This window comes from Apus apus, chromosome 14 (genome assembly GCF_020740795.1).
Source record: "Apus apus isolate bApuApu2 chromosome 14, bApuApu2.pri.cur, whole genome shotgun sequence".
NCBI lineage: Eukaryota > Metazoa > Chordata > Aves > Apodiformes > Apodidae > Apus > Apus apus.
The window spans coordinates 3,954,774-3,980,892 of record NC_067295.1 but is presented as its reverse complement, the minus strand read 5'-3'; the positions used below and the strand labels follow the sequence as shown (position 1 = coordinate 3,980,892).

The following is a 26,119-nucleotide window of genomic DNA, read 5'->3' as shown; positions in this document are numbered from 1 at the left end:
ACTTCTTTGTTAGACACTGATGATGCATATGCAGCTTCAGTCTGTTCTTACTAGTCTCTGCATGAGGGGGCAGGGCATAAAGGAGTGTGTAGAAACACATGAGCCAACCTTGAACTAGGTGGCTCTAAAGGACTGACAGCAGAGTAGCCATGGTAGTAGCTCACTCACCCTAACTTACAAGCCACCTGGAGAAGATCAGCTCAGCTTTGCAGAGCTCCGAGGTGCGGTGGCCAAGGCCTTGGTAATTTGTTAAGCACTGGAAAAAGTATCTGCTTCTCAGCTGCTCTGTAACTGGCCTGGTGTACGGAGCGTTCCTGGTGAAGTTGAGAGGCAGAGCTCATTACGTAAAGCTTCTTTCTTATTTTTTGGTGCTTATTGTGGTTTTTTTGCTCACAGAAATGTGCTCAGGTGACAAGGGGTTTTTTTTTAGGGAAGAGAAGATTGAAAGTGGTATTTTTTAAGCCTTATTTTTTGTTCCCAACCCCCCTCTTGCCACCGCTGAAGGACTGAGTATTGCAGATTAGAAGTGCATGGGTGAAATGAATGGAGGCCTTTTTGCCTCTCCTATTAATGTGTGCTTCTCTCTTTTGTTTAGGATCTCCAGTCAGTGCCCAGCCAGTGATTATGGCTGTTCCTCCCCGACCATCTACTCTGGTGGCAAAACCAGTTGCATACATGCCAGCGTCAATAGTGACTTCTCAACAGCCTTCGTGTCATGCCATTCATGTTGTTCAACAAGCTCCCACTGTTACAATGGTCCGAGTTGTGACCTCCTCTGCAAACTCTGCCAATGGATACATCCTCACAAATCGGGGCACAGCAGGAGGAGCTCATGAAGCTGCAGGAGCAGTGCTGGACTTAGCTGGTGACCACCGAGGTAGCTTTTCACCTCCCATGCTACTCTGCTACGAAGGCTTGGGGGTTGGAGTGGCTGGTCAAACACTCTATCACTCACTGGGTGCTTAGCCCTTAATAAAATATGTTACTCCAGATAAAACTTGAACTAAGTAAGAGCTCATCCATTTGATGTCTCTACCAGTGAGCTGGACACCTGTGCTCCCTTGTCTCCTGTGGGGCACAAGTCTAACAGACTTTGGAGGCTGAAGAAACATGCAGTGCTTTAAATATTTACGTTATCCCCAGGATCAGGATTATGCCTGTGTAATAGTCAGCTGGATGTGCTATGGAAACATGTGCTTTTCGTAGCCAAAAGAGATGGCCGGGGAAAAGCTGAAGCTCTCTGCTTCAGGATGGCCTTTTAAGTAAATGATTGAGCCCTTCTTTTCTGCAGGCCTGGATTCCTAGAGGAAAGCATGTGCTTCTGGAAGTGCAGGCAGTGCCCCATTAAAACAATCTTCAAAAACCAGTTTCAGCAAAGGCCTCTCTTTTCCTAAGCTGGAAATTCCAGCCTTGGGGGATTTAGTGAGTTAAATGTTCTCTTGCTGTGATCCAGGCAACGCCTTGTCTGCTCCCCATCGCAGAAAGGCTTAGTGCTGCAAGAGAGATGTGTGCTGTACCAGCAGCAACACTGGCTACTCTGATTGCTTTTATGTGGGCAGTGGGGCAATAGTTCTTCTCTAAGGGAAAGAAAAAAAAAAAAAATCACAGATACCTTCCCCTACAGCAGTAGCAAGACCACTGGCATTTTTAGTTCAGCACTGATTATTCAGCTTGAGTTTCACTTGCATTCTCTAGAAATTCCTGTTTCAATCCCATACATATTCCTGAAGAGCTAACAGTTGCAGCTCCCTACCTGTCACCTGCTCCCTTCTTTCATTCACTTGTTCTTGCTGTTGCTTATTCTTTCCCTGCTTGTCTCACTCCCATTCATCTCCTTTTCTAGTCTCTCCCTTTGTTTTTCCTGGTTGCTCCATTTTCCTTCCTAATCTCCCTTTCCTTGCCTCTTCTCTTCCTGTTTCCCATCTGCCTGCCTGCAGGTCTCAGCTCAGTGCTTATGTCCCATCTAACTCCACTCTTGTTGTCTTCTGCTGTTAAAGTGGGAGAAGCTGTCTCTTCCTACAGAACTAATGAGTTGTGCTTCCTGCTTACCTGCTTTGCTTTGAGTCCCACAGAGCCCCTGGAAGAGAGGAGTGGCTCTCCTCCTGCATGCCCAGCAGGAGGCTGTCATGTGTCTGTTATGTCTGCTGAATTGAACCCTTACCTGTCCTGGGCAGAGAGAGAAGTGGTTAAGTGCTCTCAAACAGTTACCTCTATCCAGGAATTCAGACCTCACTTTTTTTTTTCCTCCTGGTTTCTTCCCGTATTTCCACAGCTGGCAAAAGCTTGCAGCTGTGGGACAACCTCCCTGTAAATCAACCTCTGTGCAGGCCTGACAGCAAGCTGTTGCGGACTTTTGGCTCCAGGCATTGTTGGAGATCTTAATGCCTTCTCCTGCAGTGTGGTATTGAGAGTCAGGCCAATTTGCCTGTAATTGCAAAGCAGGCTATAAGATTAGCAGTGACTGCTGTCCATATCACAGCTGTAATGTGCCAATAAGGAGATAATGCCTTCTTAGGACAAGGGGTCAAGTTTATAATCTTGATTTTTGTGTTTTATTTTTGGTTGGGTGGCTTATACAATAAGAAAAATGATCCTAATATTGATAGTGTATGTGCAGCAGGGAAGATTCTAGTGTTTTAAGTGTTCATCCCTGACTTTCTGATACGTTTCAAAATAAGTGTTTCAGGGAGACTAATCTTCTTATGTCCCTGGTTGTCATGTTCTTCCCCTCATGGGCAGGGTGAATGAACCTTCTCAGAGCTGAGTACACTGTATGAATCAGCCTGCAGAAAGTGTGTTTGTGTGTGTGTGGAGAGCCTCATCCTGCCTAAAGAGTTCTGGGAACAGCATGAGCCCTCTAGCAATATTCTCAGCTTTCTGGAGACCAAATATGTTACTTTTGTGACAAGTCACTTTGTGGTGCTGAGGTGTTTTCGGATGTGTAAGCCTGGGGTGTGTGTCCCTGCTAAAATGTTAATGAGAATAAAGCCTGCTGTCGAGCCAGGGCAGGGAGTGATTGTTGTCTCTTCTGCTCTTTACAGGCATGGATGAAAAGCCAACGATCGCCTTTGCCACCATCCCCACAGCCAGCCGTGTTATTCAGACTGTGGCCAGTCAGATGGCGCAGGGTGTCCCAGGACAGACAGTCACCATCCTTCAGCAGGCAGCTCCAGTGGCCATCGGGCAGCACCAGCTCCCGGTGCGGGCAGTCACTCAGAACGGGAAACACGCCGTCCCCACCAACAGCATCGCCGGTGCTGCCTGTGGTAGGCTCCAGTACCATTGCTCTCTGGTGTTGGGTTGCTCCCTGAGCTTAGCCCTTAGGTTGTAAAGCTGTAAGTGTTGTCTTTGTTATATATCAGGTTATTCCATATGTCCAATTCCAAAGGTATTCCAACTCCTCAGCTCCCGTGGCTGTAAATGTCAGTGGTGGATCCTCCTGTCCCCATCCATTTGCTCCCTTTGCCTGGTGGAAAAGTTTTGCCATCTACTAGTGCATCTGAATAGTCCAGTGTCTTTCCTTTGTCCTTGGCTATGCATTTATTACTACTCATACCCTCTACCTCTTGTGTGTTACTTGTGGAAAGTGTTAGTGATTCCTGTGTAGAGCCTGTTTCCATTTGTTTACCTCTGACAAATAGCTTTGCTTTCAGCACGCCAAATAATAAAATTTCCACGGTGCTCTTTAGATCTTGTGAAATACGACTCCACAGAGTATTAAGAAAATAATATACTTCCCCATCTTAAGGGCTTAGAGCTCGAGAGAAATAAGATCTATTTCATCAGGTGAATGACTGTAAATTTTTTTTTTATATACAGGATGTGTTCTAGTCATTTCTCGAGCCAGATTTTTAAAATCCCATACCAGCTGTGTTTCGGCAGCCTCCTCTTATTGCTTGCTCAGCACCTCATGGTTTGTCCAGTTAAGGTTGATGATGAGATGGTAATATCCAGATTTCTTACAGCCCTTTTGAACAAGATGTTAAGCACCTCTGCTGTCCCAGACTGGGGCTTATGGGGAGTTTGAAATGAAGAGCACTGGTGGCAGTTTTGATGGCTTTCATGAAGCAAATAAGGAATGTTTCTACTTAATTTTTTGCTGCATCTATTTGCAGTATCAGCTCAATTTGTAATTGTTAACTGCCCTCATCCTCGCCCTATTTTTTTTTCCTACATCCTCTTGATACTCTACCACCTTCTTCCCAGGCCTTGGTAGAAGATGCTGGGCTTTGAGGACCTTTGTTCTGTTTGCTTTGTTTATTTATCCTAGGGCTCCTTTTTTGATGCACTTAGCAGTGAACACACCACTAATGTTCTGTCATTCCATCCTTTGCAACTCAGTCTGGAGGGCAAAGGATGTGCTGTCTCCTGAGTCCCCTTTGGCTGCCTCTCCAATTGATGCAGAGGCCAAAAAACTGCATGTGTTTTGTGTTCCAAGCAGTGTTGTGTGCCAAAGCCAGCATGTAAGCACATTCTCTGTCTGGAACTAGGAATTGTAGACATTTTTACAGAGGGTTGCTACTTAAATCGCCTCTTTTCTCAATGGTTTTATTAATGGGAGGGCGAGAGCTTTTGTCAGGACTGGAATACAAGACTGGGAGTCAGAATTCCTGCATTCTGATAGGAATGCATTTGGTTGTCTGGGGTAAGCTCTTTCCTGCCCCTTTTCCAAGTGAGATGTCAGTACACTCAAGATTTGGATTGTTAGCTCATTTCTCAACCAACTGGCTGTTCTTCCTGAGCAAGCAGGGCTAAGAAGGGTCCTCTAAATTGAAGGCAAAACACAGAGATGATGGAGCTGCCAAGAAGTTCTGATTGTAGGTGGCCAGAGAATGACCTCTCAAAGAGGAGATGTGCTCTTATTTTAACAAGGGATTGATCCTCCCCTTCTGGAGATGAATGCTTGGCTAGCAATTCCTTGTTTGACCATGGAAAGGATAGGAAGAAGGAAGTTCTCCCATGAAAGGGGTTGTTACCAGTTGGGTGAATGTGCCAGCCTTGTCTCTCCCTCTTCCCCCACAATCCCAGTTATGTGCAAGCATTAGAAAATGGACTTGAAAACAATACTTGATTCCGTGCCAGCTATCACATTTGGCTGTGGTGCTTTGTTTTCTTGTTTTCTGGAATAACAAACACTGGTGCTGCTTCATCACAGTAACTCTCTTTCTCTCTCTTGTCCAACTTCCCAGCTCTTACAAATCCATTGCAGCTCCTCGCAGCCCAGGCCAGCTCATCCACTCCTGTTGTAGTCAGCCGGGTGTGCGAGACAGGGACCGAGGAGACAGCAGCAGCCTCTTCCAGTGAACCTGAAGTCAAAAGACCCCGGATAGAAGAGCCCAGTGGAGCAGTCTCAGCCCAGACTGGAGTCATCACATCTACCGTGCCACAAGGACAAGCAACCAGTGAATGAAGAAGCGGTGGGAGGAGCTGGAGTGATGCGGGGTGGGCATGGGATGGCAGGAGCCCTAAAGCAGCTCTGAAAGAAAACAAACCACAACTGTAACACCTGAAAACATAGTGGATTAAGAGCTCTTTTTAAAGTCAGATTTTTAAAAGGGAGGTCAACAGCCCTTAAAATCTCAAGGTGTGCCAAAAAGAATGGAAAACCCCTCCCAAGTACCCATATCTGGAACTCTGTTCTGTCTTTACCTATGGGATTTATTTTCCTTTTTTAAAAAAAAAAAAAAAAATCAAAAAAATACAGACAACTGATTGTATGACTGCTGGGATATTTTTAACTGTCTTTTCCCCTTTTGGCTCCAAGGGGATGGGATTTGCAGTTCAGCATCTAAAGGAATGTAACACAAATACAGTCTGCTCCCTGGAAAGAAAAACTCCTCGTTTTCCATGCCTTAATACTGTGCTTCTCAGAGCTTTGAACCATAGGACCATTTTAAAAAGACCACCTAAGGCAATCAAATGCTGAAAGATGGGTGCAGTGTCTCACAACAACAGCATTAAAGAAACATGGTACCAAGTTTAAAGAAAAAGGCAAACAATTTTGTTTTTTAAAACAGAAAAAAAAAATCTGCATATGAATGAATGTTTATTTATGTGGGGATCCAGGAGGAAGAGTTGCAGGGCTCAACCACCTGGATTTCCAGATGCAATTTCTCTCCATTCCCTCTGAGGGAAAATAAGATGACAGAGGAACTGTATTCATTTGGTCCCTGTAAAGATATTAAAAACAAAGGGTTTTGTACCTTCAATGATTTCTTACAATTATTCATCCCTTGCTCTGGACAACAGTCAAAGTATCTCGATGACTGAGGATCACATGGGGAAGGGTGTCTCAAAAGGGTTCTGGGTGCATTTGGTCACATCTTGTACTAGAGCACCAGGTGTTCAGAATAGCACTGTAGGTGAAGGCATTGGCATTAGATTGGTCTTCTGCAGTAAAACAGTCTGCCTTCACCTCCTGTTGGTACCGTGGTCCTCAGCTAGATGGATGATGATCAAGAGGCCATGGCTGGGTAGGAGTCTGTGCTTGCCTCTCTGCCATGGCTAACAGCAAAGCTTCTGTGTTGTTCTTCTGAGAGGGAAGTTGAGAGCTGGGGTGAGAGGCAGCAGAGCTCACCCAGTGTGCAGTACAGATTCTGTAAGTGTGTAGAGACCAGGGCAAAAGAGGCCTTTGATTTTCCATTTGGCAAAAGTCACTGGAGGTCTTAAACAAGCTTGCCAAAAGGAATTTGGAGTTTTCCTTTCACTGCCTGGCTCCCTCTCCCATCTCTCCTCCCTTGAGGATCATTTGGGTCAGCCAGTAGGAGAAGGCTTTTATTCAAACTGTGTTCCAGGTTCTTCATGTACTGCAGTTACCTCTTAGGAGCGAAGCAGATGGGAGTCACTTCAGCCTTGTGAAGTGGTGGGTGTGTGCGATGCCTTGTGACTGGCAAAGAAATCAACCTCTGTGCAGCCTCTAGCTAACCCCTTTGGTTTTATGCCTGTTTGCAGTCCCCTTGGCTAACATGTCTTCTGGCAGCACAGCAGAGATCTCTTACTTTAGAAAACGTTATGGCTTTGGCAATGGCAAAAGAGACGTAAGAGGGATGGGCTGTGCCTTTGGTAGGTTGTTCCCCTCCCTGGACTGATTTATTGTCAGGTTGCTGTCTCGCACAGCCTGACAGTGCTATCACAGAGCAGAAAGGCAAACCCCCTGCATAAACAGGTTGCAAGATTTCCCCAATATGCAGTAAATGATACTGTCAGTATGTCCATGGGGATTAGAGGGGGAGGCACAACCGCTCTGTGTCTGCTGGAATTTGGGAAGGGGGAGGAAATCCGCAAGGTAACAGCTGGCATCACTTGTTGCTTCTAACTTTCCTTTCTCTCTGCCAAATCCTATCCAATAGCCAAGTCCCACAACTTGAATAAAACCCAGCCATGTTTTAGTCTTAAGCCAATTGTTTTTTGAGAAATATTTCTGAAAGAAGGAAAGAATTTCTTGGTCTCGTGATTTGTGGTTATGTTCTGCAGTTCGAGGCACAACAAATGTTCAGGACAAGGACAGTTCATTTCTCTGCAGCTTGGCTCCATAATTTAGGTGTGTGCCTTTAGTGACAAGTTACTAGATTGGATTTTAGTACTTTGAAATGATTTTGTGAAGGAGGATTGTTACAGACCACAAAGTAATGGAAGCAGGCCGGCCTCCAGCTGTCAGTTTTCCTGCTAGGAAGACTAGGTGAGGCACAGTGGAAAAGCACATGGATTAGCTCTGTTTTCTGTAGCCTTTTCAAAGCCAGAATTCAATCAACTGGACTTGAAGGAAGACTGCACAAGTGAGAGTGCAGCATAGTTTCTCCATGATTAATCATGACGTTGGGGTGACTGCTGGTTTGGATACAGGCACACCCCCAGAACAGCCCTGGGCTGGGGAGCTTTCCTGAAGCTGAGAAGTCTTTAGGTTTCCAGTATGTTGAGTGAGTCAGTGCAAGATGAGCAACCACCAGAATACTGTTCAGGATGTGAAGCTGCTTTTTTGTTGTTGTTGGTTTTGATTGAAAGTTTTGTGGATTTTTCCCTATTGCTGCTTTTCTGTTGCAAAGTCTAAATAATCAGGCCCTAAACTTCTGTAAACTGGTCCAGCACCATGGAAATACATTAGCTGAGGGACTGTTTTCATACACCAGCTGCTGCTTTAAAGATACCTCTTGAAAGTCCATCCTCAGGTTGCACATATGGATCTGCCTCCTCAGTATTTAGAACAGAAAAACACTTTTTCACTTTTCCTTTTATGGCTCCCAGTGCCTGCTGGTTAAACTGCAAGTTGAGGATAAACAATATCTTTGATCTGCTTAAGGTGTCTGGAACTTGCCAGTTCATCCTATCAGGGGATTTTTGCTTTATCAGTCTGCTGCATCCCCCTGCTACTGTAGGAGGCAGCTGTGCCACTTGAAAATTGTCTTTTTTTGGTAGGTTTGTCTATAGTTGCCTATATCATTCATTGCCTGTTACCAGGTGAAATAACAGATCTTCCTAAATCCTGTTGAGAGCTGTGGAAAAATGTGGTCCTCCTCTGGAATACATGAGATGGGGACATCTTTCAGGCCTTCAGATTAATTCTTTCAACACACACTGCTCAGTCTGGAGGACAGCACCACTCGTTCTACAGATCAGTCCTGATTCCCCACGCTTCCAGTTTTGAGCACTGCGGAGGAATGAAAATGAATGTGATGGTAGAATTAAGCCTTCAACTAGAAAGAAAATGTTATCTTAATGGCTAAATGCAGTACTCAGCTCACTTTAAATTGATTGTCTAACTTGCTTTTATTGTCTGAAAAGTTTACATCTCATGTCCTCAGTTATATTGTCTGAGGGAGGTTTGATGGGGAGCGCAGTAGGAGGCTTCATTGCATCTTCTGCTGTCAGTATCACAAAGATCAAGGCATATTGAATATTTAACCTGTGCAAACTTAAACTTGGGAAAACTTTAAAGCTGACTTCTTAATGTGTGAATTCACTTTTCACCACCCCCTATTGTGTGGGTTTGTTTTTTTTTCCATCTTAGGCAATGACAGACTAATTTTACTTTGCAGTCACTTTATAGTCACCTCAGTTTGCAAAAGCTGAATGCAGCTGGTTTTTATTTTATTCCACTGAAATTCCTTAGTTATTCTTTTGTCTTGACCTTGGCTCTTGTGACACAGAAAACGTTTTACAGTGAGATCAGTTTAATCTGATTTAGTGATAACGTAACAGTGCTGAGCACAGAACTGAAGTTCATGGTTAGCTCATATATTCTTTTCAACTCCTTTTTCTTCCCATATTCCTCCCTCCCCCATCTCATTAGTGCTGTTCCCTGTAACCTACCTACCCAGTTGTTTCTATCCAGAGATGGGAGCAGCACCATGCATCAAGCTCTGCCCAAGGACTCAAGGGTGAAAATATCTGTGAGATATATGGAGCTCCAGAACAGGTTGAGAAAGGTCTATTTGGTCACCCGTTATGTTCATGCTGTGTTTTAGACATGTTACTGTTGGGTGTAGCTTGTTCAGGAATGTGTTTTCAGAGACATGTTAAAGCTTTGGAAGAGGAAGGAAATAGTTAATTAGCACCTGAAGCCTTTACAGTGCTGCTGCAGCCAACATCATGGTCTGGCTTCAGGTTTTGGGGAGACTAACCTTGGTTTTGCATGTTTTAGATATCTATCTCTTCCACTGACTTAGAACTGTCATTCAGAGTTAACTTCTGCATTTTTTTTTCCCTTTTGCCAGTAGGGAAATACCAGCAGTAAAATAAAACTGGAGGCACAGAAGGCTACTGAACTGTATCTAAGCAAGATCATCTCTTCTGAGCTTTCAGACAGTGTGGTGTGGAGCAATTTTCACTGACCACTGGGGATGTTAAACTGATATTAGAGCTTTTCATCTGTGTTAGGAAGAGGGCTTCCAAGTGAGATATTTGGTATCATTGATGTGTTTACTGGGTGTAAGTGAATGTCAAAACGTAGGGTGAAAGGAGGAACCTTGGGGGTCCGTTGGGGGTCCTGGATGACAAGACTTTTATCTAGCAATAGTTGTACCTTTCTACAGAGGATAAAAAGCTGTTTCTTCTAGCTATTGCATCTAAGGAGTCAATTCCAGATGGTTTGTTCCATCTTTCTGAGCTTTAAACTATGACTTTTAAGTTATAGTTTATCACTGTGATAAACATAGATCACATAAAAGTTCAATATTAGGGAGGATGAAATCTGTTTGTCTCTGCCAATGGCCAGTTGTAGCTGTGTAGAAATATAACTTGGGTCAGAAGAAACCTTTGGAGGTCTCTGCTCTAACCTTCTGCTGAGAGTAGGTCCAACTAGATCATGTTTCTGTGACCTTGTCCAGCTGAGGTTTTAATGTCTTGGGAGATAGAGATTCTATGACTGTGGTCCCTGTTCTGCTCTGACCACCATGAGGTGAAAACTTCCTCAGCTGTCTCAGAAGAATTCCCCATGCAGCTGCATGTGTTTGTTGCCCTTTGTCCTATCACATCACACCTCAGAAAAGCCTGGCTCTGCCCTCTGTGCATCCTCCAAATAGGTAGTTGAAAACACCAGTAGGATTTCCCCCATTTGCTTCCTTTTTCCCTTGAACCAACCTGGTTGTCTCAGTCTCTTTTTGTGCAGCCCATGCTCAAGCCCTTAAGGCATCAGGTGGAAGGTCCCTGTCTGTCTTTTACTGGGGACCCCAAAACTAGGCTCAGTACTACAGGCATGATCTGATCTGATAAATACTGGATGAAGTGGAAAAAAAAAAAATCATCTTGGCCTGCTAGTGGTACATCTGCAGGTGCAGCCCAGTACCTGGTTGTCTCTTGCTGCAAGACTAGTGGAAGTGTAAGAAACGAGTCACAAAGTGAACTGGAAATATTCAGGATTGCATTTATGCATCTGCAACCATCTTGTCCCCTTCCTCCAAGGAAGAGTGCCAGACTGGGTCTTAATGCTTTTTGAACAGGAGGCAGCATGGAAGGATCCTGGTCACTTCTAAAAATATCTGTGATTTACCTTATCAACTGGTAGTTTGAAGCCAATATGGAATTTGCTTTGAGTTTCCCTCCTGATGAAAAATCTTTCAGGTTTTTATGTCCTGCTGCTAATAAGTTGGACTAGGGCATTAAGAATGAACTTCTAAAGGAACGTGACTAGCTTCATAATTTTGCCCTTGCTGCACACTGAGCTCTTGAGCTTGCAGATGCCATCCTGCAGCAAACGATCTGTCTTCCCTTGCCAGCCAGTCTCTCAGGCAGCTCCTGTTTCTGCTCCCCATCACAGGGGTTTTTTCTCCATCCCCCTCTTTTTGTAGTTGTTTTTGTCAACCCCAGAGTCCTTTAATCCAACTCCTAATTTAATGTCATTGCTTGAAGGTCTGCATCTGGTGAGAATCTGTCTGTTAGTCTGTTAGCTTGCAGTTACACAACAGCTTGTTCAGTCGTGTAACTTTCTGTTTTCTTCTGGGTGAAAAGTTGTGCCAAAGCTGCTACAACTATAGCATACACTACTGTTGTCAAGTGTAGCTCACAATGGAGCCAGCTGTGCTGCAGGAAACAGTTACACTACAGGATCATGTGGATTGCTGGAACTGATGGGAGTGGGAAGTGAAGCTTTCTTGCATTTTGATCTGGGCCTGATCAAAAGGTAGCGGTGACTTGGTGCTGGAGCTCCTCTCTCTGCCACTGCCCATCTGCTGCTTGTCTGCCAGGAGTTAAATCAGCATCTCTCTCTGCTAGGTGGGTATTTTGTAGGGCAGCACATGTGTTTGTGGACATACACATAGCTAATAATCAGTGGGGAATACCTGGCTGTGATGAGCTTTCTCTCTTAGGTTGTGTTTCACAGGGCAGTAACACAGCAATGAGCATTTCACTTTGGACTGAGCAAGACATTTTGAGAAAATACTTGGTTTTCTTGGAGCACTGTATTTAAATTCCAAATTTCTACTCGACTTTTAACCTTTGTATTTATATGTTCAGAAAATTCTTTTGATACCTTTCCAATTTACCAACACTGAATTAAAACCCTTCAGAATGTGTGGCTGGTCCTCTCCTTGTGTGTCACTTGGAAGTTTCAGAGCTTGAGGGTAGTTGTGCTCAAGGTAGAAGAAACTATTTACAATTCATGGGTGGCAGCTAAGGAAGAAACCCTTTAATTATTTTTTTTTTTCTCAGAGAATATTAAATTAGATCTGTGTAAACATAAAATTTATATTTATTGTGTGTGTGAGCGTGTGTATAGATATATAAATGGTCCATGACTATTTCTTTCTCTTAAATGGTACTTTACACAACTTTTATACAGTATGTTGGTAAATTCCTGCACCAGGCACTGATTCTAAAAGAATGATGCACCTATTCTTGTAATAAATGTGGGCAGCCAGCAGAAGCAGCTTTACTTCAGTGATTGTTTTCATTCCTCTCACAGAGCAGAAGAGATTACCTGGTACTTTTATCTACCTGGGGTAGGAGCCTTGCTTCTGCCTTGTCACACTTCCAGCAACCCCAGTCCATGCTGCTTTTCTGGCAAGAAATGAAAGCTGGAATCCTTTCTCACCTCAGATTATCTTTAGATGTGGTGTCAAGGGGTTCTTTATGGATTCTGCTCAAAGTAATGGGACCTCATTTCTAACAGAGGAGATGGATAGAGGGTGCTGTGAGGTTGAGGAATTCCTGTCTGTCTGTCAGGTGGCTAAGCTAACACCAGGGCACTATGAAATGGTTTCTTTTCCTGCGTGATTATATTATTCTCCTTTTACGATGCTTCTTTTTCTTCATGGGGCATGAGGTCTGTATATACCCCTAAAAACAAATGCCTGAGTGTTTTTCTAAGGTTCCCCATTCACAGGGATTAGATTTTACCAAACTGGCCAAATTTCAGTCATGGTTTTTACTCCACAAGGATCGCTAAATTCACAGAAGTGCATGTTTTGACCTACCTGAGTCTTTTTGACAATCTTAAAAGCAGGTGATCCTTGACTTCCTAATTCTAATTACTCTTCCAGAAGTAGAAATTCCTTTCTCTGCAAGGACCTGAATGCTTCACCCTGGTTTCTGCTGTCACTGCCCAGTGGTCTCGCTTTGATACTTCAGGGAGGACAGGATTGGTGGTAAGAACAGTGACCAGGATAGGAGCAGTGAAAGGAAACAGCTTTCCTCCTCAGCAGGAAACAGCCCTTGAGAAAAAACAGACTTCCCATTAGGGCTTGGTTGCTGCTTTGTGTCTGCCCCTGAGTGAAGCAGTGCACCCAGTGTCCCAGCCCCTAGCACCTTTGCCATGATCTAGACCTTTCAGTCCTGCTTCTGCCCCACCTCAGTTTCACTTGAAGCAATCTGAAAACAGCCTTCCTTAAAGCTAGGGCCAACGTTGAGGAGAGATGTCTGTTGACTGAAGAAAAATGAGATTTAAATGGAGCAGAAAAAGAGAGATTTCCTTCTGTTTCCCTGCCTTGCTGCTAAAAGTCTGGAGTAGAACATCCTAATGTTCTGCTGATTTATGTGCTGCTCTTTCAAGGTGGACAGGCTGCTAAGTAGGCAAGTTGGCTCTGAATTGCTGTAAACCTCAACTTTATCTTTTTTGTTTTTTCCTGCCCCAAATGGGCATGATGTGGAAGGAGGGAACCAGGGTATTGTTTGTAAGATCTCTTTTAAGGGAAAAGAAAAATCCCATTCAAATATACAGAAACCAGAATGGCTTTCAACTACAAAAATCTTAGCAGACCACATATTGCCTTGGGTTCTGGATATGCCATTTGGACCAGGATGAGACTGGCCTCATCCAGCCTGCCAGCCACCCTCTGCCTAGCCAAAAAGAGTATTTAGGATCCTGTACTTGTACCCAAAGGACTGTTTCAAAACTGTTTAGGGATAAATGAAAAGATATATGTGAGCAATGGATGGTAAAGCTGGAAATTCAGATCCAACTCTTTTGCTTTTAAAAAAAAAAAAAAAAAAAAGAATTCAGAGAGATCTGAAGCTCCCCGTGTTCTGCAGATCTGCATTCCCACCAAGTCTTCAGGTCAAGGCTGCAGTGGGACAAGGACCTGAAATACCTCAACAGCTTGACAGAAGTGTTCTGCTAGAAAGATCTGGAGGAGCTTTATCCCTTTCACCAAGATTTGGCACTTAAAGATGGGGATGGATGGGGGAACAAAAGCCATGCCTGCATTTCAGTTCCTGGTGTTGCCTGTACAAGACGCCTCCAGCCAGATGTTTTGGGCTTTGTGGATTTTTATTTTTTTTTACAGCCGATAGCAAAAGTATTTTTTGTGACTTGTTCTCATGATCAGTGCTTTTTTAAAAGCAGGTGTGTATCCCAGGAAGGGGAAGCTCCATCTGGGGCAATGAATCATCGTCTTGATCAGCACTGCTCCTCTGCAATGCTTCACTGCACAGGCAGCCCCTGGCTCCCCCAGGGCTGGGAGAGTGTCCTGGGCTGCTGAGGAGGCTGCTGCTCCCCAGGGGAGCCAGCACAGAAGAGCATCCGAGGAGCAGGACCTGCATTTCCACATCAAAAGGGATACAGTGGTTTGGTTTAGTTTTTTTTTAATATGGAGCCATACATTTTTTTTAAGTAATTTGAGATCTGAATGTGATTTCTAATGTATCGAGAACGTTAATATTTTAAAGCTATAACAAAGTTTTAAATTTCTACCTTTTTTTTTTTTCATTTATTTTAACTGTTCTGTTACCTTAATTTGATGTATGTGGTTGGGGAATGTTGCTTCTCCTCTTAGTATTTGTTTCTATAACCAGAAATAAAATTATATATGAAAGAGAAAATGCCCTGAAATCGGTTGCTGCTTTTGAATGACACTTCAGGGTAGTGCTGTAAGTCCTGCAGCAGTTGGTATTGCACACTCTGCCCCTTCTGACAGTGTGAGGGAACAGAGGGGTTTAGTATTTTCTTCCTTTTGTTATTTTCGTGATGGCTGAGGACCTTGCACTGTGCCAGAGTTCACAGATACCCAACTTCTGATCCCTTCTCAGTTATTTGGGAAGCTGTTCACTTGCAGGAGAGTGAACATGTGTATGTCTGTGTGTTTGAGATCCCTCATGCTTCACATGGGAATTACAAACTATTCCTTCAGCTCTAGCCTTCATTTTGTCACAAAGTGTTGTTATTTTGAAAGATAAATGATCAGTGTATTTCCCTGTGGCTTATAATAATTTCATTTAAGCACGTGAGGGCAGAAAAATATTTATCCAGCTACCTTAGAGTTGGGTTTCTCCTTCCTTGTCCTTCTAATGGAGGTATAATTTAAGTCGTTCTGCATTTATTTTGACTGGAAGGCAGTCTGAGCTCCAAAATTTGAATAGGAATATCTTTTAAGACCCCAGTTGATTTTAAAGTACCTGTATTTGACTAACTAGTGTTTTGAAAAATACGTATTTAACACAGTATAGCTTATGAGCCGTCGGGAGGAGATGGTGGTGATGGGGAAATGTTGATGTCTTCACCTGGGGGAAGCTCTGAAGACACCTGCAGAGCTGCTGTTTTTAGTGCTTCTTGCCCCTTTTTGGGAAGCCTGGGTTTGGAACAGGTCGCAGGAAAAGCTATAAAGGCATCTTCTCCTGCCCGGCTCTGGCAAACCCCCCCGGGCCGGGCAGTGATGGTACCTCTGGGCTTGGTGCCCGAGGGCTGCGCTGCTGCCTGGCCCGGGCTGGGCGCCGTCCTCACCTCGGCGCGTAGTCCTGAGGGGGGCAACAACAGCGCTATAGCCTCGAAAGAAAACAATCAGCAGCCGCTAGACAAGACTTCGCCATCAGCCCCCTGTCCGTGGGCAGGGCCGGGCTGGCTGTTCCCCGCCAGCCGGAACCTTGGTGCAGCAGCAGCCGCGTCCCCCCCGGAGCCGGCCCGGCCGGACCGCCCGGCCCTGGGGGAGCGTTTTGAGGGAGCGGCCGGGATGTTCAGCGCGGCGGCCGAGAGCTTCCTCCGGCAGGCCAGGTACCGCGGCCCTGGGCCGGCGGGACGGGAGCTGGGGGAGCGGGGCAGGGCTCCCTGGGGCTGCCTCAGGGGGTGGGCATGTCCCCCCCTCCAGCCCCGGGCTGCCCAGGCGGGCCTGCAGGAGGCCCCGAGCGGTGCGGCCGCGGCCGGGCTCCTGAGGCCCGCTCCCCTCTCCCGCCAGGGAGATCCAGGAGGAGGAGCTGAGGAGATTCGTGTCGCGTGTCGCTGCCCTCCTGCAGGGCCCGGAGCTGGGTCCCGAGGCCGCGGACTGTCTGCAGAGGCTGCACCTCGTCATCGCCGCCACCAAGTACCCGCGCAGGTGAGCTGCCTCCTGCCTCGGGTCAGCAAGAGCCCAAGTGTCACCTTCCTGGGGGGAAAGAGGACTTAATGCTTAAAAAAGACCCGCCCTGCTTGAAAATCGCTGAGCTCCGTATAGTGTAAAGTTTCTCTTCGCCGTTTGTTGCCATCGCTGAGCAGGAGGTGCCTGTCTTCTTCTGCAGTGAGAGTCACAGGTGTTTGTGCCGGCGAGCACTCTCACAAGCTGCTCTAAGGAGCAAAATTCAGAAGTAGAGGTGATAAGATGACCTTAGTCTGGGTTAGTGCTGAGGTTGATCGTCCCAGGGCCCAGAATGTGCAGGAGACAAATCTCTGAACCTTTTCTTGCCTTGCACTGATGCTTGACTGTGACTCTTGCAGGCTAGATGGCAAGTTTGTGGAGCTGTTGCAGACAGTGCTGTGCTCAGCCAAGAGCCCTGAGCAGATTCAGGTGTTATGTGCTGCCATCCTGAGAGAGATGTCGCCTTGCAACGATCTGATCCTCTCCTGTGATGAGATTCAAGATACAAAGCTCTTGAGCCTGGTGTCCTCCATCCTTTTGGCTCAGGTAAATGACCTGTCAAGTCAGAAATCCTCCCCTGTCAATACAGATTTACATTTTGATCATTCCCTGTTTGCTGAGCTCAAGGAGAGTGCAAAATCAATCAAAAGCATCTAGGAATGAAGCAAAGGCAGTTCTGTGTTTATTTAAGGAATCAAAATATTCTGCTTTGCGTAGTAAAAAATGCTAACTTTTTTTCTATTTAGTATTTGATAGCAAAGACTGCTTAAAATTGTGCTGTGCGTGGGTGGAGGGCCTCAAGCAGCCTGGGAACTAACTGGGTGCAACAAGTAACATTTTAGTGCTACCTGCTATAATAGATTTCAAGTCAGAGCTGCTTGGACCTGTTGAGCAAAAGATTTTCAGAGTGAATCTGTTACTGCTACATTTGCCTTTTAATGGTACTGGCTTTCATGTTCAAATGTAAAAAACCCAACAAACTATACATAGAATCTATCAAACGTGGGGCTGTGAATGTGGATGGTGCTACAGGGATCTAGGTTGTCCATGGAGAAGGAAACACGAGGACCTTCCACTTTGGAGTGCTGCCTGTACTGACTGCCCTCTGAGCAATATGCTGGAAACCTTTGTTGGCTTTTTTCTTTTTCTTCTTTTGCTGTTATGGTGCCTAATTAAGATACAATGTTTTTCTGAACCCTTCTGCAGCTTCTCATTCTGAGTTTCCCTGTGTGCTTAGGAATGCCTCCTGTGTTTGTGGTTACTCCTCTGAGCCTCAGCTAGAGGAAATGAAAACACAGAAATGGAAACCAGTGACATGTCCCTTATGTGCTGCCTTACAAAGCACCTCTCCCCCATATCCAGCCCTGAGACAGCCCTGCAATTCTGCAGTGTAAAAACCCTGCCTGTTAATTTTTGTTAGATTGCAGCTAAAATGATGAAGAAATTTTTCATCCATGTTTGATGTTCCTAAAACTTGTCATATTCTAGCCATTTTGGTATCATTGCTCCAACTCAGGGGGCAACAGGCTCATTCATGAAAGCAGCCCCACTTCAAGCAGAGCCTTTAAAAACATCTTCTGCATGTTTTCATTTGTCTCTGCTTTGAGGGGAAATCATCTTCCTTCTCTCTGCTCCCTTGGCTCTGCGAAGCTGATGTTCTTTTTGTAAAGCTTTTGATTTCCCAGAAAACACAGTCTCTGGTGTTGCATGAGGAGCTTGAAACCTCCTACTGTTTGGAGTTCAGTCTGGTTTTCCTCTGAGCAACAAGAGATGTGTCAGCAACATGGATGAGCAGCCCCGTCATTGGCACTGGGCTGCACAGGGTGTCTGCAGAATGAGCAGGGTTCTCTTTTCTTTTTTCCTTCACTGCACAGTTCCCCATCCCTGAACCTTAAACTTCCTTGTCTATGAGTTGCTTTGGTTGATTTATCCATGTCTATTTACAAGAGAAGCAGAGAAAGCAGCTCCAGTCATGGGTAAGGTTTCCATATGAATTCCTCACTGGAAGCTCACCCCATCATTTCCTAATTCCTTCTAGTGATCTGGTACAAATCTGACTGTTAGGTGGGGAGTGTTGGAGGTTGGTGTTTCCTCACAGCCAGCTGTGCCAGACCCTGAGTGGCACAGGTTTCCTTTGTGATGACATGATGACACTGACAGAGAAAGAAAACCTGTCAGGCGTCTGAGTCCACCTGTCATCTTGGACAGAAGTGTTTGACAGCATCTCAAGAGCTGCAGCTATAACAGCCTCCAAAAGAGGAAGCTGCTTCATTTTCCACACTGTGAGGATATGGACTAACCAAAGAGTCCTAGAACATTTTACAGCTGTCCTTTTTTTGGTCATAAATTTCTAGTCTTAACAATTGACCTATCGAACTGACAACATGGGGGTAGTTAGTGCTAGTACTCTCTGCTCTGGGATTGATGGATCATAGTGTTTGAAGACATCCATTGCACTTGTTAATTCCTACATTGTGTGATCCTTATTTACAAACCTGTTGCTCCATCAAAGTACATCAAAGTCCTGGGATCTGTGAATTCACATTGCAGATGATCCTGTAAAATGTGGTGAAATAGCTGGTGCTGTGTGGTTTTTTAGTGCTTGACATTGGTATTGATGCTTGGTGGAAGAGTTTGTATGGTGTTGGTCTCTAATGCTAGTGGATTATCTGCCCAGCTTTACCTCTGCTTTGATTTTAAGGGCAATAAGGCTGAAGTATCTGCTGTGGGGCAACGGGTTGTAAAAGCCCTGGAAAGGAGACTGCCTGAGGGCCAGAATGCTCGGTACCTTCTTCCTGTTCTCTCCAATGTCATCAGTCTTTCACCAGAATCTCTAACTGAAGGTGAGTAGATAGGATGGCCTGAGATTGCCACCTGGCTGTGATCTGTAGAGTGATCAGAACATGCTCTGGAGGCTTTGGCTGGGACTAGGACTAAAAGTGCTGTTAAAAGTGACATCTGGGGCACAAGGAAAGTGAACTTATTGGGTAAGATCTGTTCCACCACTCAAAAATGGGGCTGGGCTGTTTTGGATCAGACAGACAGGCTGAGGAGACATTATAGTGGTCTTCTAGTGCCTAAATGGGGCCTACAGGAAAGCTGGGGAGGGACTTTTTACAAGGGCTTGTAGTGAGAGGACAAGAGGTAATGAATCAAAACTGGAAGAGGGGAGATTTAGGTTAGACATTAGACATTAATTCTTCCCTGTGAGGGTGGTGAGACACTGGCCCAGGTTGCCCAGGGAAGCTGTGGCTGCCCTATCCCTGGAAGTGTTGAAGGGCAGGTTGGATGGGGCTTGGAGCAACCTGGGCTGGTGGGAGGTGTCCCAGCCCATGCAGGGGGGTTGGAACTGGGTGATCTTTAAGGTCCCTTCCAACCCAAACCATTCTATGATCTAGGCTGGAGGAAAAGCACAGCAACTGAGGGGTAGCAGGGCTGTGTTGCAGAGGCTGCTTCTCCCTCTGGTCTGGCAATGACCCTGTGACTTTCCTTCCACAGAGCAGACCAATGTAGTCAGTAAGAAGATGGCTGACTGGCTGAGGTATGCAAGTGTTCAGCAAGGAGTCACTCAGTCTTTTGGAGGCTTCTTCTCCAAGTCCAGGAGCAGGCAGGTGGGTGCTGAATTGCTGTGGTCATCTCAGGGGCATTTGCTAGTCAGGTACCTGCTGTTTTGGTTTCTCAGAAACAGCTTTTTTTGAGACATGGTAACCTCAAAGGGCTGCTGTTCTTTGTCACTTTTTGTGGGGTAAGTGGTCAAGGAACATAAGAAAAGTAGGAGCGATTTATAACCCAAGGACTTAGGGGTTCTGCTGTAGAGCTTTGATCCTTGAAGTAGTTTTGAGGGGAGAGTCTTTTGGTCACCATGTAAAAGCTGATTGCAAATGAGGCCTGTGTCAGAGAGAGGGGAAGTTTGGAGTGTTTCACCTGGAGAAAAGGATCCAAGGCATTTGGCTTTTTTCCCTCTGAAAAACTGCCTCCCTGCAGGTCCCATAGGACACAACAAGGGCTGCCTGTCTCCATGGGCTCCATGTTTTCCTTGTCATCTCATGTAGCCTCTCCCTGGGGATCTGACCTGCTGCATCTCTTGCAGCCTGGTCCTGTCACAGAGGTGGATGGTGCCATTGCCACAGACTTCTTCACGGTGCTGTCAGTGGGTCAGTCCTACACACAGGACCAGTGGCTCAACGTGCAGGCCTTCTCCATGCTGCGAAACTGGCTGCTGTGCTACGGGGGCAAGGAGCTGAAAACCCCCAATCCAGGTGGGAACTGAAGGGCTGTGGGCCAGTGGGGGCTGCACCCCCAGGAGGGCTGTGTGCTCTGAGAGGATTAGGTGGCTGCACCAGCAACACAGCCAGTGGCAGCAGTATGGGCTAGAGTGCAGAGCTCTTGAGCTGGGAGCAGGGAAGCTTTGGGAAGAAATATCACAAAACCTCCTGACTGATTGTTATTGATCCATGAGGAATTATTCATTGGGTCCCCTGGTTTCAGACAAAACCCTGTGGGTCCCTGAGGTAAAAGGCCTGTGTGGCAGGAGATGGCATCTCCTTAGTGTTGTAACACCCCTAGAGTGTCACCTGGGGACAGACAGCGCGCTGGCTCTCGCTGGGCAGCTGTGTGGGTTGTACTGCCCGTGACACGAGCTGATCCGTGGTAACCTTTATTCTGTAGGTGACAAATCAGGAATGGAGAAGTCTGTAACATCTGTGGTCTCCACTGCATCCACATCCAGTCACCTCCTTCCCCCCAAGGACCGTCTGCGGGAGAAGGCCTTCGAGTACTGCCAGCGGCTGCTCGAGCAGAGCAACCGGCGTGAGTCTCCCTGTGCACTCTCCCTGCAGCCCTCTTGCTATTGTCCTGGAAAATGTCTCTGGCACACTGCCTCCTTGGGCTGGGATCTCACTCCCAGCTTTAGGCATGGAACCAGTTGCAGCTCCAGGGGAGGTTTAGTTTGGATATTAGGAAGTACTTCCTCACAGAGAGGGTGATTAGACATTGGAATGGACTTCCCAGGGAGGTGGTGAAGGCACCATCCCCAGATGTGTTCAGGGAAAGGCTGGATGTGGCACTTAGTGCCATGGTCTAGCCAATGTGGTGGTGTTGGTCATAGGCTGGACTGGATGATCTTAAAGGTCTTTTCCAGCCTTGGTAGTTCTGTGATTCTGTGACACTGGTGCAAGTCAGTGACCAGCCCTGGACTTCTTTCTCTGGCAGGACCTCTGAAGAAAGATGATGGAGATCTGCAGAAGGCTGTAAGTATGCAGAGGTGGGACTGAATCTCTGAGAGCTGTGGCTGCCCTCACTCTGATCTGGCTCTCTGCTCTCCTGCAGTGTCTCATTGAGGCAGTGAAAATCATGGACCTCATCTGCAAACAGGACTCCTCCTACGTGTACCGTGCAGTCTCCTCCCTGAAAATCCTGCATGGCAGAATCTGTGGGGATGCCACTTATGCCAGGGCATTGCTGCCCATTGCCCAGTTCTTCCTGAACCACAGTAAGTCATCAGCTCTCACCCCCTCCTCCACAATTTAGTCTCAGCACAGTCTTTTGTCCTGGCAGTTTGGTGGCTGCCAGAGTTGGTAATTCAGCCTTGGCTGTGCTCTGGGATGGGTGATCCCACTCCAGGAAACCCAGGAGCTCGGCTGTCCCCAGCTCTTTAGAAAAGCATAACCCAAATTTAGCTTAGCCCCTTGGAGCCCTGGTTGGTAAGGCTGCTGGGTGGGCTGTGCTCAGTTATGTTCTGTGTCCTCCCAGGTGAAACAGCAGCTGTGGACTCAGATGCAATCTACAAACATTTGTTCACTGATATCCCAGCTCAGCTCTTCCACAGCCCGTTCTTGGCCTTTGAATTTGTCCAGTTCTGCAAAGACAACAGCCAGCTCTTCACTGAGACCTCCAGCATATTCAGGCAGAGCTTCCCAAATCTCTTCAAGGTACAGCTTGCTGGTGCAGCACAGGAGAGAGCCTGCTGCACATTCCTTTCTGTGCCCCAGAACCTTCTGTTTGCCTTTCAGTGCAACCCACAGCCCTCTCTGTCCCCCCGTGGCAGTGCTAGGCAGAGCATGGGCAAAAAGAGCTGTTACAAAAGCAAGTGTGTTTGAAGAGGGAAGAGGGTTCTGGGTGTGGTTAGCACTGCCAGTGAAGGAGAGTCTGCATTGCTGCTACTGCCAGTGGGTTGGGAAGCAGTGAACAGTCAGGACACAGCACTTTGCTTTTGGAAAACTTTAGTAAATTGCAGCTTGCCAGCCACTGAAACAGCTGCCAGCAGCCTCCCAGGTTTTCGCCAAACCCTGAGACTTCTCTGTTTTTGCTTTTCAGAAGTGTTTTTCTTTTCCCTTTCCCTTTTGGGTCACAGTGTGAGAATCATATGGGTGTGTGCTGGAGTAGCAGGGATGGTGCAGGAGTTTGCTTGTTCCTTGTAGTTCCTGGCATGGAACAGCCCACCTCTTATCTCTGAGTTTGTGGACCTTCTCCCGTTTCTGTTGGATGCAAGCACAGCTGTTGAGATCTTCCTTTTGCTGCTCGACCTGCCCTGTTTAACTGCAGCTCTGGACATCCAGCTGAGGTAACACTGCCTCTCCTTCCTCTCACTTGCTAATCAGGCTGTTGACATTGACCACAGCCTCGTACACGCTTCCCTGAGCTTCAGCTGCCCTCTGGCTGCTGCTATCACAGGGTGAGAGGCATCTGCTACAGTCAGGTTAGCACAAAGCTGCACAGATGTCAGCCTGTTTTTCCTGGTAATGTGCTGTGCATGGGAAGAGAAGGTGACCAGCTCTAACACCTCAGTACAGCACTGTCTTTGGGGCTCAGGGAGCTCTGGTCATTCCTCTCTCCAAATCTAGCTCCAAATTCTTGCCACAGCCTGGAGTGTCTGTCATGAGCCACCACCTCAACATGGAGGTGTGGGCTGCCTGGTCTCCCCTCCCTGCTCTTACTCCTCTTTTCTGGCTTTCCTCTCCTGGAGGCATACAGAGAGGTTCCTTCCTCAGATCATTAGGAACTGAGAGTCTCCAGGAAGATGGGATAGGACTGGAACTGGCTCTCACAGCTGTACGTCTGATCTTCCTTATCTTCCCTAACTTCAGCAGCTCTTTCTGGCGTGCTTAGAAAAGGGACTCATCCTAGAGTCAAGATGTTGGTGGGCTTCAGTGACTGAGGGGTACAGAGCTCCATTTTTCCCCTTTCTTAGGAGTGATACAGAAGCAATTCTGGAACTATTGCCCAAGCCTGAGGGGTCTGAGCTTATCGTTTCTGTCATCCTGGTTGGCTTCCGGAGAGCCTGGATTAGACCAGCTTGCTGTCCCTGTTTCAGTGGAAAGTTATTTCGTTGTTCAGGATTCCATTATATCCTGGCTCATTTTCATAATGCAGCATGTTCTGTGTATGCCTCCTCCTAGGTCATCTGTTCCTCCTACCTCTGAGAAGGCTTCCTGCAACCCAGCCAGGGAGCCGGCCACCTGCCTGGAAGCCTTTCACCATCCCCTCTACAAGAACATGTTCCAGTATCTTCTCCGCACCAAATCCACTCCCGAGGATGCCCCAGAGAGGTAGGAGACTGCCACAGGGTTTTGGTTCAGCCATCCAGCTCTGGGAGGCAGCACTGGCATTGCTGGGAAAGGCATAGCTGCTCTCAGCTGGGGTGAGGTGAGTTAGATCTTCCCTGGGTTAGCTTTGCCAAGCACCCAGAGGCCTTGGGGGCATAGAGAAGGGCAGCCAGGAGAGCAGTTGGGAACAAGCCTTCAGCAGTAACTTCTCTGTTGCCCACAGGCTGATTCCACTTCGGCAGCTGCTAGGATCCCTGGCCAGCAGCCCAAGGGTGGTGCAATGTGCAGAGACTGTGCCTGTCTTACTGGAGCTCTTTTTCAAGGTGGTGGCAGAGGTAGGCCCTCGTGGGGGAGTTTGGCTCCTAGTAATGCTGTGGGGATCTCTTGTTACAGAAAGACTTGTAACAGTAAATGTGTTATGACACTGCAGCTTCAACAGAAGGGTGGATGAGGGGAGGGTGAGATGGTCTGGCATGAACCAGCTCTGAACTGGCTGAATCTGGAGAAACAGAAAAGCTCTAGGGTGCAGTGTCAGGCTTCACACTGTTCTCTCAGCCTGATACCTGCTCTGTGCACTGCTCTCTCCTGATAGATCAGGCTGTTTCTGGTTAGTTTGGGGTTTGGCTGCTGCAAGTCACTGGTGTTACTGAAGCAAGGGCTATTCCTCAGTTTGCAGATGGACTACTGATAAACCAGCTGGTGGTGCTGCTGCTGCAGAGGAGTGACCAACTCTATGACATCCCAGCATTTAAAGATGAAGTGTACAGGTGAGGTGGGACAGGGGGCCCAGCCAAGCTGCCAGCCCTTCCACTGGCTGCAGCCTGGAATCCCAGGGCAGCCCAAGAACCTCTTCAGTTACGGCCCAGTTCCTGCTGTGACACATCTTTGGAGGGTGCAGAATTGGAACAGCACTTTGAGCTCTGCTGGGTGCTGCCAGCTCCTCCTCCATTTGGTGATAGCCACCCTTCCCATGGTCTGAGCTCTGCCCATCTCTCTGCTCCAGGGTGCTGAGCTCACAGCTGGTGATGCTCTGCAAGCTGCACCCTGCCCTCATTGTGGAACAGTCCACGGAGATTCTGGAGTTCTCGGAAACAGTCAGCAACATCCAGAACAAGGAAGTCATCTTCACCCACATGGTAAGCAGGGCCTACCTGCTTTTGCCACAGGTTCCTCCAACTTCGGTGCCATCTGTTGGTCACCTTCCCTTTCCTCCTCTCCTCTATCCTAGCATTAGCTAATCTGATTTGTTATTCCCTAAAAATGATCAAATCCCCTTTCCTTCTGCTTGCCCTGAACCTGCGTGCCTCTGTTTCAGGTCTGGGCTATTGGAGAGTACATGTCAGTGTCCTATGACAAGCGCTGCACTGTGGAGCAGATCAGCCGGTTCTTTGAGACCCTGGAGACTGTGTTATTTGAAATCACCCAGCTCAGACCACTGGCCAGCACCCCCAGATACGCCCCCCGGGCCATCAGTGTACTTATGGCCACCTTGACCAAGTTGGCAGCTCGCAGCCAGGACTTGATCCCCAGGTGAGGAGAGCAGGGAAGGGCAAAGGGCTGAGCCGTGCAGATCTGATGGGTCCCAACGCAGATGTTGGCTGGTGTTAAATAATCAGGCTTGACAACTGATGGAACCTGAAACTGAGATAGTACAAGGGAAGCAGGCTCTGGAGGAGCTTCATTTGGGGAAGTGGGATTCATCCGCTCACTGACGCTCTGTGCATCAGGAGGAGGGGTTGGGCAGCATCTGGTGTTCAACTGCAACAGTCTTTTGAAGTGCACAATCTTAAGTAGTGACCTTACTGGGTGCAAAGGTCCTGCCAGCTGATGTCTGTGTCCTCCTCTCCTGCAGAGTGTCCATGTTCCTGTCCAAGATGAGGACATTTGTGCAGAGTCCTGCTATCACCTCTGTTTACTGCCAGGAGGACCTTGAGGAGATCCTTACCCAGGCAACTGAGCTCATGAACCTGCTGAAAATGCCAAGTGTGGCTCAGTTTGTGTTCACGCCGCCTGTAGACGTGGCCAGCACACGGTTTCAGAGAGAGGTGAATGACACCCTGCCTTTTGCCCTGAGGATGGTCACCCGTCTCCTAGAGCCAGCTCCTGGCTTCATGCCAGGCTGAGGGCCTAGTGTTTCCGAGAGGCTTCAACCCTTGTTGTCACTCATGGGAAATTGCTGACGCTCAGGCTGAGGCCCTGCTCTGAACTGGAAATGAGGGACAAATGCTTGTGAATGAAACGGAAAACAAGTAGAGCTGGGTCTGCTCTTCTAGTCTGAGGCTGTTTGTATTTATGTCTCCTAGAGCCTGTTGCTTTTCTGCA

General features: G+C 47.0%; 2 protein-coding genes across 2 annotated transcripts in view; both read left to right on the top strand.

Moving 5' to 3' along the window:
- Positions 1-6,209, top strand: part of FOXK1 (forkhead box K1) — a 48,252-nt gene extending 42,043 nt beyond the window's left edge. The window contains exons 7-9 of the mRNA XM_051632066.1: positions 596-877; positions 3,042-3,266; positions 5,190-6,209. Of these exons, the coding sequence (XP_051488026.1) occupies positions 596-877; positions 3,042-3,266; positions 5,190-5,410 (728 nt within the window). The 3' untranslated portion in view covers positions 5,411-6,209. The remainder of the gene's footprint in view (positions 1-595; positions 878-3,041; positions 3,267-5,189) is intronic.
- Positions 6,210-15,833: 9,624 nt separating this feature from the next.
- On the top strand, positions 15,834-26,075 carry AP5Z1 (adaptor related protein complex 5 subunit zeta 1). The gene is made up of 17 exons (XM_051632391.1): positions 15,834-15,916; positions 16,098-16,235; positions 16,613-16,799; positions 18,955-19,096; positions 19,752-19,864; positions 20,344-20,512; positions 20,922-21,062; positions 21,465-21,502; positions 21,582-21,744; positions 22,005-22,183; positions 22,673-22,815; positions 23,651-23,800; positions 24,021-24,132; positions 24,467-24,564; positions 24,801-24,933; positions 25,113-25,327; positions 25,650-26,075. The coding sequence occupies exons 1-17, from the start codon at positions 15,876-15,878 to the stop codon at positions 25,918-25,920; spliced, it is 2,433 nt and encodes an 810-aa protein (XP_051488351.1). The 5' UTR covers positions 15,834-15,875; the 3' UTR covers positions 25,921-26,075.
- Positions 26,076-26,119: the final 44 nt, after the last annotated feature.